Source organism: Pangasianodon hypophthalmus, chromosome 6 (assembly GCF_027358585.1).
Source record: "Pangasianodon hypophthalmus isolate fPanHyp1 chromosome 6, fPanHyp1.pri, whole genome shotgun sequence".
Lineage (NCBI taxonomy): Eukaryota > Metazoa > Chordata > Actinopteri > Siluriformes > Pangasiidae > Pangasianodon > Pangasianodon hypophthalmus.
Genome location: NC_069715.1, coordinates 6609515 through 6626783, shown reverse-complemented (window position 1 = coordinate 6626783; position 17269 = coordinate 6609515). Strand labels below are relative to the sequence as shown.

Here is a 17269-nt window from a genome sequence, read left to right as displayed (position 1 = left end):
AACTGTAATTTTAGTAAAATGTGATTAATATGCTACATACGTTCAAGGAGAAAAAGCTGTAATAAATTGATAAATTGATGGTACATATTTACTCTATTGTTCTTAAAGATAAATCTGTGCTATGATCATCAGGGGGTTAGGAATTATTTTGGGAATTATTTTACCCTGGAAGAGGTCACTGGCTACAGAAAATTTGAGAGCCCCAAGTCTAAAACACTGCCTTTAAACATAAAAAAAATTTGCCTTTAAGCCCCAGAACAACTGGGGGATAGAAAATGAGGACTGACAATGCTCCTTTGCTCACTATCCTCACATAACTCAACTCTGAATACAGCCCAATGTTTGGTTTGAAGCTTTATATAACTATATATAAGAAGGAAGATTTGGAGGGCATTTTGTTTAGTAGGATTAAAATACTATGTGTAGGAAATGTTCTCTAAATTAAAATGGAAGGAATAACTCACACATCAGTCATCGCAGCCATATCAGGGATATCAGTCATATCTCCTGGAAAGGTTTGTTATGGAAATCACCTGAAAATGTCAGCTGGGGCTTAGCGACCATACACTTAATATACAGTATATTAGATATATACTGTACATTAAATTACTACAAAACTGGTAAATTAGAAACAAACAAATGATGATATTTTTACTAAATTTTATACAGCATATTATGTTTACCAGAGGATAAATTAATGAGGATAGAAAATTACCTTGCAGATAAGGTCCAAAATTCACCGCAGTAGTGACACCAGTGGAAAGATAATAGCATCCTACATAAAAATAAAAAATAAAAAAATAGATTTTTCACTGACCGATGTTACCCTGCCAGTGCCATCAGTTCTCATTTTTAATTTTCTGCTGCAAATCGTACCATCTTCATTATTAAACCAGAGAGGTCAACGAATCTTAATTAAACTTTATTGGGTTATTATACAACGTTGCTATTTCTGCGTTATTGGGCAGGTGCTGCGGTTATCTATGTTCATGCACCAATCAGCTACTTGGAGGGTTTATCTTCGGCACTGAGAAACTAACCTCATGCGCACACGCACACACACACGCACACACACACACACACACACACTTATCTCTCCCACCAGGCCAGGCCTGGGGAGGCGTGTAGATGGGAGAGCAAGAAATGCAAAGAGAAAAAAAAGGTGAAAGAGAAAGAAAGAGATGAATGAGACAGATAGGGAGAGAGAGAAGGGCTTTAGGCTCGGCCACCACAATGCGATTCGCCTTATTGATCTCTTTTAATAAAAAGTGAAACTAATGATCTATGAGGCGGAGGAGGTGGCCATGGGGGGAGAGGGAAGGAGAGAAGACAAATTGCATTCCATGGTGACTCGCTTCTGCTCTCTTCTGTAAATGAGTATGAATAAGTAATTATAGATGCCTTATTATGGTCTAAAGAAGACCAATCTCCCTCGCCATAGGCTTTAGACCAACCGTGCTCCCTTGGCACTGCATGCTGCAAGTAATGAGTTGGGGAGGCAATGATATACACACTATGTTTTTTGGGTCATGATTATGGTATTGTATTGGGGTTCTTTCAGCAAAACTGGTTTGTCAGATGAACCACCATGAGGTATGTGTTCTGTGCTTTGTATATTGGATTGGACCATTTTCACATGATCCCTGACCTTTAGGTTCAAAGATGTGTTTGGACTTCTCACCAGGACAAGAAGGCTATAAGCTCAAACCTGCTCGTGGTTTGGCTCATTTAACATAATCAAGATTAGATTACATTTGGAGTAGAGAATAGATAATAAATCGAGGTCATGAAATAAATACCACATTGTGTATGCCACTTTACATTGTTGTGCTTTTCAATTTGCTATTGCAAGCTCTTAAATGAATTTAAATATTTTAATCAAAAAGAAAACTTCCTCTATAGAAAATATGCCCAGGGTTTAATGAATAAACTCAATGTGTAGGTTACAGCTACTGTAAGTTTAAGTGTGTGGAGCTCGACAGCATGATTTTTGAGTCCCAGAGACATAGTGAGATATTGCCATTATATTTCATGGTATTATTGTAAAAGAACACTCTGTATTTTGGCTGTCTTTCTTTCATTATGCCCCATCAGTAATGGAGACTGAACTACACCTACTTAAACCAAGCTGGGTCATTAAATCATGAGCCCAAATACACCAGAAAGTGCGAAATTTTTTTTATTAATTCAATGGAAAATAATAAACTGAGAGTAGGAATTAGGCTAATTGTGGGACATTACCATATTAAACTAAATCATGTCTACATTTAGTGCTACATTTTGCATGGAGAGGGGAAAAAGCTGTGGCTTCAACATGGAAGTGTGTATTTACTGTATCTCAGACACTCAATCTGGCAATTTTGAATTAGGTGTAGAAATTATCAAATTGTCAAATCGACAGATTGTAATTATCATGGTTTATCTTGTATGTGTTAAGGGTCATGTGAAGAAAAAAGGCCATTATTATTATTATTAGCAGTAGTAGTAGTAATCAAAGTATTGTGTTGTTAGGGGTCCAAGCACTGGAGCAGATTGTCTTTACTAGAATTTGTATATATTTAAGATTTTCTTTCACGTTCAGCCATTTTCCCTCATGCCACTCTCCGATATGACCACTGAAAACAGAAAACAACTCAAGGCTGTGTGTGACTATCACTCGTAATCTGGGCAGTAATATATGCAAGCGTGGGATCACAGCCATCACCGGGCTGTCTGTTACGGCCCAGTCTGTAGCGTAGTGATGACAGGAGCAGGAACTCGGCTGCTCCTCTCCGCTGCATCTTACCTGACAGCTGGAGAAACGCCTCAGCCTTCCCAATTCCCCTCCATAACAGTGCTGTCGCTCACACAGTTGGCTGTGGACCTGCCAGAGAGTGCGATCTGCCAATTCAGACAACGCAGGACACATTTCCAGCCACTGCTTTTATATTTGATCACACGTTTCTAAGTTTGGAAAATGAAATGCTATCCATGTGGAATATACAGTAAAACCTGTAAAACTGTCGTACAGAAACTGGGACATGAGAGTAGAAGATACTTGCTGACTTTTCACCATATACAATTTGAACTTTGTAAGGATTAATGCTCTTCTCGGATGATTCAGCTCTTTGTGTTTGACAAATCAAATTTTTTAGCCTGTGCTTTAGTCGTTTTTCTTAATTTTGTCTCACAAACCACATAGAAATATGATGAATAGAGAATTTCTATATTACTTTTTTGACCTGTGATGGAAAGTTGACAGAAATTCGTCTTGAGCTATACACAGCATTAAAACCTGCAGTCCTTTTTCTATGCAGCACTTTATCAAAGTCTCAGTCCATGACGGCAAGGAGAAGTTAAAAAACCCTTTGTATGGTGATCTGTGAACTTGGCTCTGTATTTTAACACGATTCTGGGACTTTGTGTGACCTCTAGTGGCCCCTCTTGTCTGCATTAGGGACGAAGGACGGGAGTAAGTGGTTCATCTGGACTGTCTGTCGTGCCCTTGAGGCTAATTATACATCTTCCTACAGGACAGCTTTCTCAGGCTGCTCTCGAGGGTCTTGCTGGCCTCACCTGAGTGTGACAGATGGTGAACTGAGGACAGATGAAGCTTCATGGAATTTGAGAAAAAAAAAAACAGTACTATTCATGCAGTGTTACATTCTACCACTTTTAGCTAGAATCGGTAGCATTTCTGTCTCATGAGGACCATGATCAAGGCATTATTGATTTCATCTAATTGACATTTGTAAAGCTCTTAAAAATTTGTCCTTGGATTCCTCTTCAAATGAATCTTCTCAACTCATTTATTATTTTTTTTTTTACTTGCTCCTTACATGAACTAAGTCATTATTTCACCACCATCCACTTCCTCTGATTATTGATTTTGATGCAGTCTCAGGTGAAAGGCAACATAAAAGTCATGCAAACAATTTCCACAAGTCATAATGCATTCCCAAGTATTCTCTGTTAATTTAACTTATAAAATTGCTCATTAGAAAATGTTTGCCTTTCCAGAAATTAACTCCTAACAGAACACAAGGGCTAAGTCTACCTCAGCAGATTTTCATTTGCTGCTGTGCAAATTGTTCATTAGGATGTACGACTATGAAACAGGGTCCTTGCGGGTGGAATAAACAGTTTGAAATGTAGGCTCCTTGAGTTAAAGAGCACTCCAAGTCCTCAGTGCTTTTTCCTCCATCATTTGATAAACAGTCTCAAGGCATGAAGATTATTAACTTTTAATTGCAAACACAGAGACACAGGACACATCTCCAGATCACGCCATGATCAGATGCCTAGTTGGAAGTTTATTAGTGTGAACAAAGGAAAGTAATCAAGCTAGCTTGTGCCCTAAAACACGACAATACTTCATTTAAAGTTTTATTGGCCACAAGTCAAGAAAGCCTAGGAAATTTTGCCTGAAATTTATTTTGTTTGATGTTCTAATTGGCATTCAACAAAGAATGATGTGGGTTAGTAATGCATTGGCAACAGTTTATGATGAACACTCATACCTATCTGGCCTTAAGAAATCCAAATGAAATGCTTCATAAATGGATGTTGTCCTGGAAAAATTCTTCATGTGATAAAATGTATGTATATATAGCTCTAAAAACTGCATACTTTCCTGAACTGTAATATGCTTTTCTCTTGCATGTATCTCAATCACAAGAAAAGTTCTAGCATTTTAAATTCTGATTAACCCCAAAAATGAAAAGGGAGAAAATCACATTTAAAGATTTCATTCCAGAGGTCTCCTGAGTGGTGCAACAAAAAACATTCAACCTATATTTGGGACTCTTCCCTTTGTCATACTCATCTCATAAAGTTTCATATTTGCCTACTTTCTTAACTGTCAAACATTGAAAACAATACGTGAATGAACAAGGTGATGTGAACTGCTCTACATATCCTCACAGATCTCTTAGTCAGCTCCTACCAGATGTTGTCTAAATGTTTTTTGGGCAATACCCTTGTGATGTGACCTGAGCCACCTTCACTTAAACATATCTCGGTTCTGAGTGAGAAAAGCTTCTGTTGTGCAGGTGTTCTGCCATTTAAAGTGCATATCAGCCTGGTAGAATAACATCATCAGCACATTAAAAGCCATGCTCATTAAGATATTTTTTTATTTCTATATCAGAGACAGACATATCCAACAGATGTCCACCAGCTAAACTGAGGTCTCATTCTCTGGAGAATTGCTTTTTCCTTTTTTGCATCTCCTAACTTTCTTTGACTTTGCCATACCCAATCCTCAACTATCATCTCAGCCTTCTGTAACAATGGAGCCTCAGAGAGAGAGTTAGGCTCTTTTGTGTGTGAGGTTGTTTCTACAGAGTCAATGCAATCAGGCAGGTCAACAAAAGATTCACAGACAACCTGAGCAGAAATGGCTATCCAAAATCTTTAACGTTAAGCAAGGTAAGGGTAAGAATAATCAACAAGGCAGACAGGAAAACATCAAGACTCAGAACTTACATGAACAAGGTAGCTGACAAGACTTCACAATAATACTGAGAGTTTCATGTGTTTATACAGTATGTGGTGTGAACAGGAAGTGTAACTGGGACTGTGACTGCAGTTAGTGTTCAGAAGATGGCATTAGTGTTCAGAAGATGGCGACCTCCGGTGGTGGGGAGGGGTATTGCTGAGAGTTGCTGGCCAAACAATGGTTGCTTTTTCTTTCTAACTCAGTAAAGGATAGTCCCTGCAAGTGCTCAAAGTCTTTTTTTTCTTCCACACATCTAGTAATCCTCTGTCCTTCCTGTACCACTTGTATTTATAAGATAAATAACCTGCTTATCCTCCTAGTTCTGTTCATTTTATAACACCAGCCTTTCACATATCTTGCTGTTATTCAAACTGGTGCAATCCAGTAAATAGAGTAGGCAATCTAGTTCTGTAAACCTGTTAAGATCTCCGATATCCAGCTCTCAGAGAGCCACAGAGATCGAGAGAGAGATGGAGAATGCATGTGAGTGCTTATTATTGAATCCAGTCTGCAGTAAACAGGTGTGTTTGTGACAGCGCTTGAAGGGAGCTTTTTGATTTGGTGCCACTGAGCCACATATGTCTTCGCTCTTCTTTTTTAACCCCATATTCCCCATGTAATGGATATTATTCAGTATCTACTAAGGATTATGCCATAACCGAGGATAGTGTTGGTGTTTCACAGCTCCAGGGTCCCTGGTTCAAACTTTAGATTGGGTCTGTTGAGAGATTTGCATGTTCTACCCCTGTCTTCATAAGTATCCTCCATGTTCTCCAGCTTCCTCTCATCCCAAAAAACATGCCAGTAAGTGGTTTGGCTGCTCTAAATGCGCATTAGGTGTGCATGGTGCCCTGCAATAGGCATTGTCCTATATAGAGTGTATTCCAACCCTCACACCCAGCATTCTTGGGATAAGCTCCAGATCCACCGCAACCCTGACCAGGATAAAGTGCTTACTGAGATGAATGGAGGAATAAGTCATGTAAGTCTGTACCCTGCAACAAGTCCTGTAAGTCTAAAGGGTTAAGTTCTGTCTTTCCTGTGGCCCCACCACTCAATACCCAGTCTAGCTATCACAGCCCAAAAACATTCCAGTATCTGGATTGCCCGGCTCTGTATGGCTTCTAGATGTGAATGTTGTCCTGTGATGGATTGGCATCCCATCTAAGGTGTATTCCTGCCTTGTGCTCAGTGTTCCCAGGATAGGCTATAGATCCACTGCTACCCTGACCAGAATAAAGCACTTACTGAGATGAATAAATACAGTATAATTAATAGAATATGTATGTAGTTACGAGTGTGAGGATTGGATCCTTTGACAGGTCCTTTAAGTTTGAGGGGTTAATTTCACCCCTGTTCCTGTGGCACCACCACTCATTCCCCAACCTATCACAGGCCATAGTGGCTCAACATGCAGGTGATGGGAGCTGTTGGTGAAACTGATGGCTGCATTGCTGTTCAAGACATGGCAGCATCGCTAGGCTTCCTTCAATTAAATCCTCCATTTCTCAATTCCATCTCTACTAATGTTATCTTCCATTGTCCTCCAAATTAGCCTCTGCATTACTCTCAAGCTCCATACTATGGGATGAAAGACCATGTCACTGCCCTGTTACTCAAACTCATTGCTGATATTTCAGGCCAGAGAGTAGGTGTTGGAAAAGAGAGAGTGAATTTTCTTTTTAAGCATAATTGCAGCGAAATTACTGTGGGATCACACAGGGCATCTCTCTCTCGCTCTATCTCGCCCTTTCTCCCTCCCTCTGTGTGTATGTCTGTGTATTAAGATCTTAGTCCCACAGGTAATTGAGGATGCTCAAAGCTTGAAGGCTTTCAGGAAGCCTGTTTGATTGGGCCAATTTTTACTTACTTTGTTTAATTACAAATCCATTTGCCTTCTCTTTAATTTATAGTTTTATTTAATTATCTACTAAAAGTGAATGCTTCGCACATCTAGTCTTGTTTCTAAACCTTTCCATTCTACTTCTTCCTTCCTTTCTTTATCTCTTTCCACTCTCAGAAAAAAGTGTACCATTCCTTGTCGCTGAAGTGGTACTCTCAAAGATAAAGATTTAAAGACAAATTTTTGTACCTTTAGTATCTTTACATAGAAAGATGCATATAGTGTACCTTTAAAGCTTTACTATAGAAGGTAATTGTAGCTCAAATATGTACCTTGAATCTTTTTTAAAGGTACGCTATATCCACATTTCCAGTAAAAAATACATATTAAAGGTAAAGAAGATGAGGTTACCACCCCAGCAACAAGGAAAGGTACAGTTTAGTACCCATTTTTTGAGAGTGCACCATTGGACTTCACTTCCCTGAATTGGGGGATCATACAACCTTGATTTGTCATACTTTTTTCCTGCAGTTTTATTACATTCTTGCACTTTTTTAATGAACTCCAGTTCCATCTCTTATCTACCAAGTGGGAATAAGTTAATGAAACCCTCATGAATACCTTCATGCATTTCTCCAGTAATGGTCGCTTGAAGTACGTAAAACTAGCTTGCACAGCATTTATCATACTATGGACTTCAAATCAGGTTATCTAATAGGCACTTAAATATTCAACTCCACTAAATAATGTATTTGAATTGGCAGGACATTCAAGAACAGACAAGTTACAGGCATCACTTGAACTTTCAATTAGTTTCCCATCTACAGTATGAATCTATTAGTTATTCTTTCAAACGCAAACCCTCCCTTTTCCAAAGAAAAAAAAATCTCTGCAGCCAAACCTCCAGAAGAAAGAGTTTTCCAATTACAAAAAAGACAGAGAAAGAGGAAGAGAGAGGTGAGGGAGGATTGATAGGCTTTCAGAAAGCTTAGTGGAGGAAGAGGAAGGATTGCAGGCAGCTGGTTGGTAATTAAAGAGGGCCGATCAATTGGTTCTGCTGACCGGCTCATGAGAAATCTATCAAGAGGCCACAGTAAAGTGCTAATTTGGAGCCATTAGTGGCTGCCGAGTTTGCAAACAGGCCCATAATGATGATGGCTTGTGTGGTTAAGGTCCTGGCCTTTGTGTGCTTGTCAGAGTGATGGTGCCTGGAAGGGGAAGGCAAAGGAAGGGAGAAGGCTGACAAGGCTTTCCTGCAAAAGGCCTGAAATAACACCTCGCTCTTTTAATGATCGCCACCATTCACCAAGAATGGACAGCATAGTCTGTGCTGGCATAGAGAAAAAAGTTTGAAGGTCACTGTCCCTGCCAATGTGGAAGACTCAAACTCCAAATTTTTCCACTTCTGGAAATGTGAGCTAGGCCAGTTCTAATAAATGCATATGGCTTCTTTGAAATAAATGTCTCAGTTGTCAGAGTTTGTGTAAAATTTGGACAATAAAGCTTCAGCATTAAGGCTGAAAACGTCAGCTCACTGACTTGAACATTTCAGATGATTGCTTCATCTTTATTTTCAGTAATCATTTTATGCTGATCATGGTCACAAATCTGGAGCCTATTCTGGGAACACTGGCACTAGGTGGACTATACCCTGGACTACACCCTGGATGGTCCATCGCAGGGTACCAGGCAAAACTCCATACTGACACTAGCCTGAGCTTAGGATCAAACTGTGCCATTGCACTACCATGCCAACCTTATAACTGAAAGTCAATGAGATCATTCAGAGACCCCTCTATTAAAAGTTTCTGTTTGATACTTTGAATGGCTTTGATAACATTCTTGTATCCAACATTTTGGTAACACCGATTGATATATGTAGCACCTAAATATTGAGAATAAAATGCTACATTTTTATTCAGTCTTAAGAGAATATAGTTTTAGGTATCAGCTTCTGGTTGAAGAAGGTCTACAAGTGTCAAAAATGGTTTGCCAAAAAGAACTTAAATACAGTGCTAACCCTGAACATAAGGTATGATAAGATATAATCTCTCCCCTGTTGGTCACTTGTTTTTATGGAATAATATATCATGATATACTGCTAATAATAATGCAAAGGCCTTTCCAGAAATTGAACTTGTTTTCAATAGCTCATAGTCGGATCATTCCAGACAATGAATCCCACGTGATTTAATAGCAGACAAAGCCTTATTTGATAAGCCTTATTTGGATGGGACTCATTTCTCAGGATGATGTGTGCAAAAAATTATTTGCATGTCTCTTTTTGATAAAAATGGACAGCTATAAATTAAATTAAGGTGTGATTTTTGGATATTGGATCATAATAGATTAATATATTAATATTATTAAAACACTTAATTGATAATATTAAGCGTAATTTGTCAATCTTTTAGTAAAGATCTGTGGAAATGTTTCATAAATCGAACTAAACAAAAAATTTCTGCTGAATTTACAAAAGTTTCAGATTTTCTGATATTATTTCTACTTGAGTGTGTATGTTAATGAATGTCGATCACCCGGAAATTACCAAATGTGTGCATGGCACAGCTGATTTGCCTGTAGTGATGCCCACAAACTCCATAACTTACGGCTATGCACAGACACAACGGCCCATCCTCTGTTTATATGGTGCCATTCTTTTGTCTTAATTTGTGTTGGCTTGCTTTCTTTGTTTTTTATGTTCTTTAGTTAATGCCAGTAGTAAACTAGCATGAGGATGTAAACTAGCATGAGGATGTGTTTTTGATAGAGACTCCAGTGCACTTCTATAAGTCGCTCAGGATAAGTTTGCTGAATGCTATAAACATAAGAAAAAATAAGCAATTTAAGCGTGATAGTATATTCCAGATATAATAGTGCTTTAATCCATTCAAATTATATGATTTGAAGTCGATCAAGTCGAGATCTACATTAGTCTTCTTTTACGTAAATTTGCACACACTCAGGAGCATGAGTAGAATACCAGCGTTTGTGTGTGTGTATATATATATATATATATATATATATATTGACCATCAACTTGTCAATGTGAACTGTGGCAAATGATTACAGATATCCAGATATCAAGGTCAATGAGTGCTTTGTGCAGCCCTGGGCCATGCTATCAGTCACATTTTGTTTCACAGTTCCCAAAGCGAAAATGACATCAGCCGTGCCATTTCATGCGTCACATGAGTTATCACTCTTCTACTCTGAGTATTTTTCCTGTTAGAAAATGGTTAGCTGATTTTAATCTTCTTTATGTGGCAGTTTTTATTTTTAGTTCAAAATCTCAAAACACTTTACATGCAGAAGATTAGAAGGTAAAACCAAAGTCCTTATGATGAAACACATTAATAACCAATGTATATAACAGATGAACGAACTGTAAATCTATGAGAATTACTATGAATCATGGAAACCTAAAGTAAACCTAAGAACAAAACCTAAAGAACTACAAATTGGCCAAGTTAAAATGTTTTAATCGGTATTTAAGAATAGTTACTGAGGTAGCAGAACACTGTTTAGGGAGGGTTTTGGGGCAATGTAAGAAAAACATTTTCCACCAGCTGAATTGCGACAGATCCTCTGGACAAACAGGAGTATGGCCTCACGTGAGCAAAGTGCTCAGTTTGGGTTTTACTGCTTCAGAAGATCAGCAAGATCTTTAAAGATCTTTTAAGAGCTTTAAACCTCATGAGCAGGACTTTCTAATAAATGCAGGCTGTTGCATTCTGAATTAGCTGAAGCTTCTTTAAAGAGGCAACGTGGTGGATTCCGATCATATCTGAACAGATTGTGTTGACTGGGCACACTCTTCCAATCAGTGAATCTACAGAGTATATTAGGTCCCATTAAGAACCCTCTCTCTTTCTCTGTCTCTCTTTTAGCTGTCTGTTTCCACCTGCATTTTGCATCTGATTTTCCTTCTGCTCCATATAGGCTCCTAAATGTGTACAGCATCAGAGTGTATGTGTATATGTGTACATGTGCATACCACGTGGGAGTGTCTCAATGAAACAGATAGTATGTAATTAGTACCATTCATGAACTTGAAGTCTGTAAGTCTTAACAGCACTCACGCGCCTCCTCCCTCCTGCTGGTTTCCTTTTCCGGCCCGTCAAACTCCTTTCACTTTATTCCACCCTTCGCTACTATTACACATGCTCACGCACTGCTGCATTCCTTTCCATTTCCCATCCATCTAATCGTATATACAAATAACACCTGCTCTCATTAAGTTCAAATGCACTCAGGCCTCAGCATGGCAGCTTTCTGCTGCATTTTGTACTAGTGTCAGATCACAGATGTTTTCTTAGCAACGGCCTTTCCGTTCACCTCTTTACTCAATCACTTCTATGAATGAGTGTATTATGTAATATACACATGGCACAAGTTTATGCCTTTATTACTGAGAAGGAATATATGTATGTGAACTGCTCCATCATTTTAAGTCACCTTGACCCAGGAGCACATTTGAAATTTTTCTCAGCTTTATGCTAATACTCTAAATAATACATGAGCTATGCCTATTTATGCACACTGGCATTGGGAAGTAACAAAATGCCACTATCTGTGTCTGTTTAGCACTCCAAATGATCATATCAGTATCCAGATTTAAATGTTAAGTAGGTGTGGCCTAAACCACAGTATGAACTCTATGGAAACAACTGAAAGTTAGAAATGCCTACACTGTCAGCATGATGAATTCTGGCTCTGACAAATCTCAGATACATCATTCGAGTTCACAACTGGTCTCAACTAGAGATGGGAGAGGGACTGTTTTTTAGTCTTGCTCACACTGTTATTGTTTTGGTTTGTACATGTCTGTGACATTTTCTGAAAATTTAGTTGGTTAAAATTTCCCAAAAAATAAATGAATTAGTAGCTTAATTTAATCCACCTCAATCCTGACCAGGCACTTACTAAGGATGACTGAGTGAAAGCTGTAAATGCGTCATTCATGTTCATGTTAATGAATGTTGTCTTTCTTTGTTCCGCAAGCTTCGTATATGACTGCATGAAAGTAAAAACCTCCAGCTCATGTGATTTTTTTTAGGTTTTTCCACAGAATCTTAGTCTCTAGTCTTAATCAGATACCCTGTCAACTTTTTTGCCAATCCTTCTTTAAAATAAACAAATAGCACAGCTCCTATACATATCTGTATTTGTATCAGTTTACAACAGAATCTGTTCATTCTGAATAATATATATTGCAAATCTTACATTAATGATTGCTTTCTGCAAGGGAAAACCCTATTATTGATTTGTCAATATTGAGAGAAATGATACTTTTCAGCCATATTCTTTGGCACACACACATGTTCGCTTAAGAGACGGGGAGACAAGGGGAAAGAGAAATGGAGAAAAGGAGAAAGAGCGAGAGATAATGCACAGCTCATCAGTTTCCACAGATAAACTCATCATCCTATCTTTGAGAGCTTCCAATCTATATTTATTGTTTCAATCCCACAATATTATCGACACAATATGAAAGCTGAGAATTTATTTGCTCAGAATGCAATAACATCCCAAAACAGCCCAGAATCGAGTTTTTGACCAAAAAATCTGGTTTCTACACAAGTGGGCCATTGAGATTTCTGACTCAAAATGATAGAATACATAACATATCATTCTGAATCCACTATTAAAACTTAATACAGTGAATGTATTCCACAATAGGATTATATCTCTATTCACTAATAAGGCAAATTAGATTAGCCTTCCAGCCCTCACTTCCAGCAACACACTCATAGATAGAAAAAGGTTAAATCTAGAACCCTAAGTCACAAAGACTCAGTGGAAACAATTGAAGAATCTCTGTAAAACCCTACAACAGGATGTTTCCCTATCACAAAGGATTCTATCGATAAACCCCTTATAGAAGCTAAGAACCATTAACTTTCTAAAGAACCCTTGAGATTTTTTTTTCTCAGAGTGCAGTGTTTGCAGTGTTGGTAAAACATATCCCAATAACCCGCGGATATTGCCTTAATATCATGGAATAGTCATTAAGAGATGATACGGATTCATTCTGTGTGTTACATACATCTTACCATTGTATCAAAACCGTATATACTGCAGCACTCTGAATGTTGATTAATTTTCTATACCTGCACCTCAGACAGTAGGACAGCTGCAAATTACAGGTTTATATTAATATGCTTGTTTTAATATGTTATAATTTCTATAGTAACAACTAATTCCCAGGGATGCTCCACATAGACTAAACATAGTAATAATAATAATAAGAAGAAGAAGAAGAATACATGGAATAAAATGTTGTGTTGTTATTTAACAAAGAAAATTGATATGGTGAAGCTTTCTGTAAGAAGAGGTTTATTTAGTATTTAGGGAAGGAGTCTCCAGTGTGAGCACTTTGCAACAATCCCTAAGTTTTCTACCATGGGAAGAACATCTTCAGGAGAGAGCACTTTGATCTTGCCAGTTTCTTGGTACCATGATAAGCTTTTTTTTGTCATATTAACACAGGTAACATGTTGTAGAAATCCATATAGAATACGGTTGACTTGAGCTCAGTTGAGCATATGGATATCCCCCAGAGGTCTGCCACTCACTGACATGTGTGATGTTCTTTCTTTTTTCCATGATGCAGTTCCGCCAGATAACCCAGTTATTGACGGAGGCCCTGTGGTGAGCCTGAGAGCTGGAGACCCACTAAACCTGACGTGTCATGCTGACAATGCCAAGCCTGCCGCCTCCATCATCTGGATTCGAAATGGTGAGGTGCTAAATGGAGCCATGTACTCTAAGGTGAGTACAGATTTAGCTCTGCCCAGGAGACTCTGTTAGAGAGAACACACTTTAAATTCACACTATAAACAACACCATTCAAGAAATCGAATAACGTGTCATATGACTGATAATATGTTTTTTTCTTTTTATTTCTATTAAACACTGCTCGCTGTTTGTGTTTATTTCCTTTACAAAATGTATTGAGGTTTTACTAAAGCTGTGTGTCAAATGGCCTCTTGCGCCACGCCTGTGATCACTTGCACCATCTGTTAACCTTCAATTTAGCCCTCAGCTCTGTGTGATTGGAGAGAAATCCCAGGAAATTCAGCTCGCAGCTGCTAAATGTGTCAACAAAACAAGCAGATGGCCAGATAAGGCTGAGCACTGGTATTCTACCAGAACTCAGATCCATTCAGCTGTACCTCCACTTAAAATAGTGCTACCACCTGGAGTTGTCCAAGCTCTATCTTACAAAAGAGTGTTTGTGTATGTGTAGCAGTCTGGGGAAATGCATCAAATGTCACTGTTGCTAAATTCTGGAGAATAGCCAAAAATGATTAAAAATCAGGTTTTGTCCAAAACTGAGTATTTCTGTTTTAAGAACATCTGTACTTTAAGGAAACATAAATATAATTTTTACCAAAACAACTTGGAAATTATTTTATTTTGGCTACTTTCTAACCTTGCCTTTGTATCTGCCTGCAAATATCATGTGTAAGTTACCAATTTAACAACTGCAGTGGTAAAAAATCCCATTCTGCCTAAAGATGTCTAAAACCTTGCTAAGTGTGAATGTCAGGTTTTGATCAAGTTGTTGGATAGTTACATGCCATAGCCTAATCAATTCAGTTACCGGCTCTTAAAATATCCATGATGCTCCTGCGCTGTCACATCATCATCAAAACAGAGTAGAGAGTTTTACACACAATGTACAGACGAGAGCTGACAATTTTTTTTTAAATGTTTCAATGACTTTATAAAAAAGCATAAATGAAAAGACATTTATCCAACAGAAGAGATCTGACTGAATTAATCAGTGATTATTTCCCCATCAATGTCAGTTCAGGAAAGTCTGTAGTCTGCAGAAAAATATTTCACAGACAATTTGAAAGGCTTTCACAGGCTGCCACACAGTGTATACGTGTGTATTCTCTGTATCCAGTCCAGCCTAAAAAGTCACAGCTCCCTAAGATGTACACATTGCCTACAGCAAATTATCCCAATAGCATGATATTTCCTGCCATTCAGCATCCCAATTCTGACCCAGAAAAAATTCAGGTAGAGATCTGCACCCTCCAGCCTCTAATCACCTTGCCATTTCCATATAAATGAGCAAGCCAGCCCTTTAGGGCCTCCCTCTCATCCTATTATTGGCTTTTTTTTCTGGATGGGAGATAAATGGCATCGATCTGGCCGGGACGAAGAAGTGGCAGTTTACCCATCATGCAGCTGCATGCGGTCGTTAGCGGTGGTGTCGCTAATCAGATGGCTTCCTGTGCCTGGCAGCAGTGCTGGTATAGAGAGACCTTCTGCGTGGTGACGGATGGAAACCATCCAAACTCCTAATATCTCTCTTCATAACATTAAAAAGCAATGCACTCAATTAAGATGTGAATGCTTAGTCTGAGTAATGGAGGCTAATATGGAGGATAATAGAGCTGTGTCTGTCTGGATACTGCAGACTGGTGGGCATGTCTTTGAATCCATAGCTCTGTCTGAAAATACCTATTATGACTACTGAATATGAAGACTATATTCACTGGCTGATTTATTTATTAATTCATAACCGCTTTATCTTATTCAAGATCCAGTACCTATCCCAGGAACATCCAGGATGGTCATGTCTAAATATTCTGCATAGGGAACCATATAAGCCAGCAAAAAGTTAGACATCAAATGAGAGAGAAAAAAAAAAAAACAGTCGGCAATTACTTGAGAATCTGGTGGAAACGTTTCATCATATACACCAGTGGTTCTCAAAGTGGAGTCTGTGATTTATTTTTTTTATCCATGTTCATGTTTTTTTTGTCTTCTTTTCATTTATAAGTTTTTGATTAACTTGTTTAATTTTTCAAAATGATTGCTTTATGATGTTCTCATTAACATTTGACAGCTTAAATGTGCTTAAAAGCCTAAGGGGGTGATACAGCAACCAGTTTTCTCAGTCCGGTTTCTCAGTGTAACATATCTAGGATGTTTTAGTGGGATACCAAATTCAGCCTCAACAAATGAAACAATACAATTAAATATATTGTCTAATCAAATCCCAGTCAAGCCTTGTCAAAGTTTCAGGTCCATTTCACATGCTGTGGCTGCATAAGATGGAAGTTGAAAGTACTTTTCATTCGTGTGACTTAGACAAAATGATGTCATTTCCTGGAGAGGTGGCCTGATCGAGGAGATTTATGGCCAGGCACTATTGACTCTCTAATGTCAACATAATCATTATAAAGGATGTGAATGAGGTCTTCAGGGAACATGTGTATGTTGTTAGGGATTGTATTTGACACTTGCGCTTGCAAAAGCCTTTACATGAATGTTCAGTGATCCCTCATGCTTCCCTCTCACTTCCCTCACGCTATAAATAGCTGAAATGATACGGTATGAGTGCTAATTGAAGTACAGGAGATCAGCAAATAAGCTGCAATAAGGCTGGTGCTTGTAGTTCCTCTGGGGACACAGGAGAATAGTTTTACATTAGCATAGAGGCAAAGAGATATTTTTGAGATTAGAGGCTTTAGCGTGAGCAGCACGCCAGATGAGCTTTGGAGTACAGAGCTCAGTGTCTATCACACATAGCAAACATATACTGCAGTGACTAATGCTAATCTCAGAACTATAACTAGCTTTATAACTATTATAGGAGGCATTATCAGTCATATGATACCTATAGGAGCTGTAAACTGTCCTGTAGCATATTATAGGAGATATAATCACTCTTGAATTGTCAGGTATGTTGCAGGCTATATTAGGTAAGATCAGTTTATTAGTTTTGTAGTAAAATTATATGACCTATGTTCTGTCTCAGTAGTGGGTTATATGAAATGATAACTCTTCCCTGATTATAGGCCAACTTTCCTTTTTTGAGAGCACATTTTTTTTTTGTTTCTGTACTCCAGAGTAAATTCATTTTGTGTCCTTTTCTGTTCTCATATCCACCCACATGCCTTGAAAGCCCTTTCTTTTTACCT

General features: G+C 38.3%; 1 protein-coding gene across 7 annotated transcripts in view; it reads left to right on the top strand.

The window, feature by feature from the left end:
• kirrel3b (kirre like nephrin family adhesion molecule 3b) overlaps positions 1 to 17269 on the top strand; it is a 200831-nt gene that overhangs the window by 137745 nt on the left and 45817 nt on the right. For all 7 annotated transcript variants that reach the window (XM_053235210.1, XM_053235207.1, XM_026927410.3 and 4 more), the window contains exon 4: positions 13939 to 14096. In XM_053235210.1, coding sequence (XP_053091185.1) covers positions 13939 to 14096 — 158 coding nt within the window. The remainder of the gene's footprint in view (positions 1 to 13938; positions 14097 to 17269) is intronic.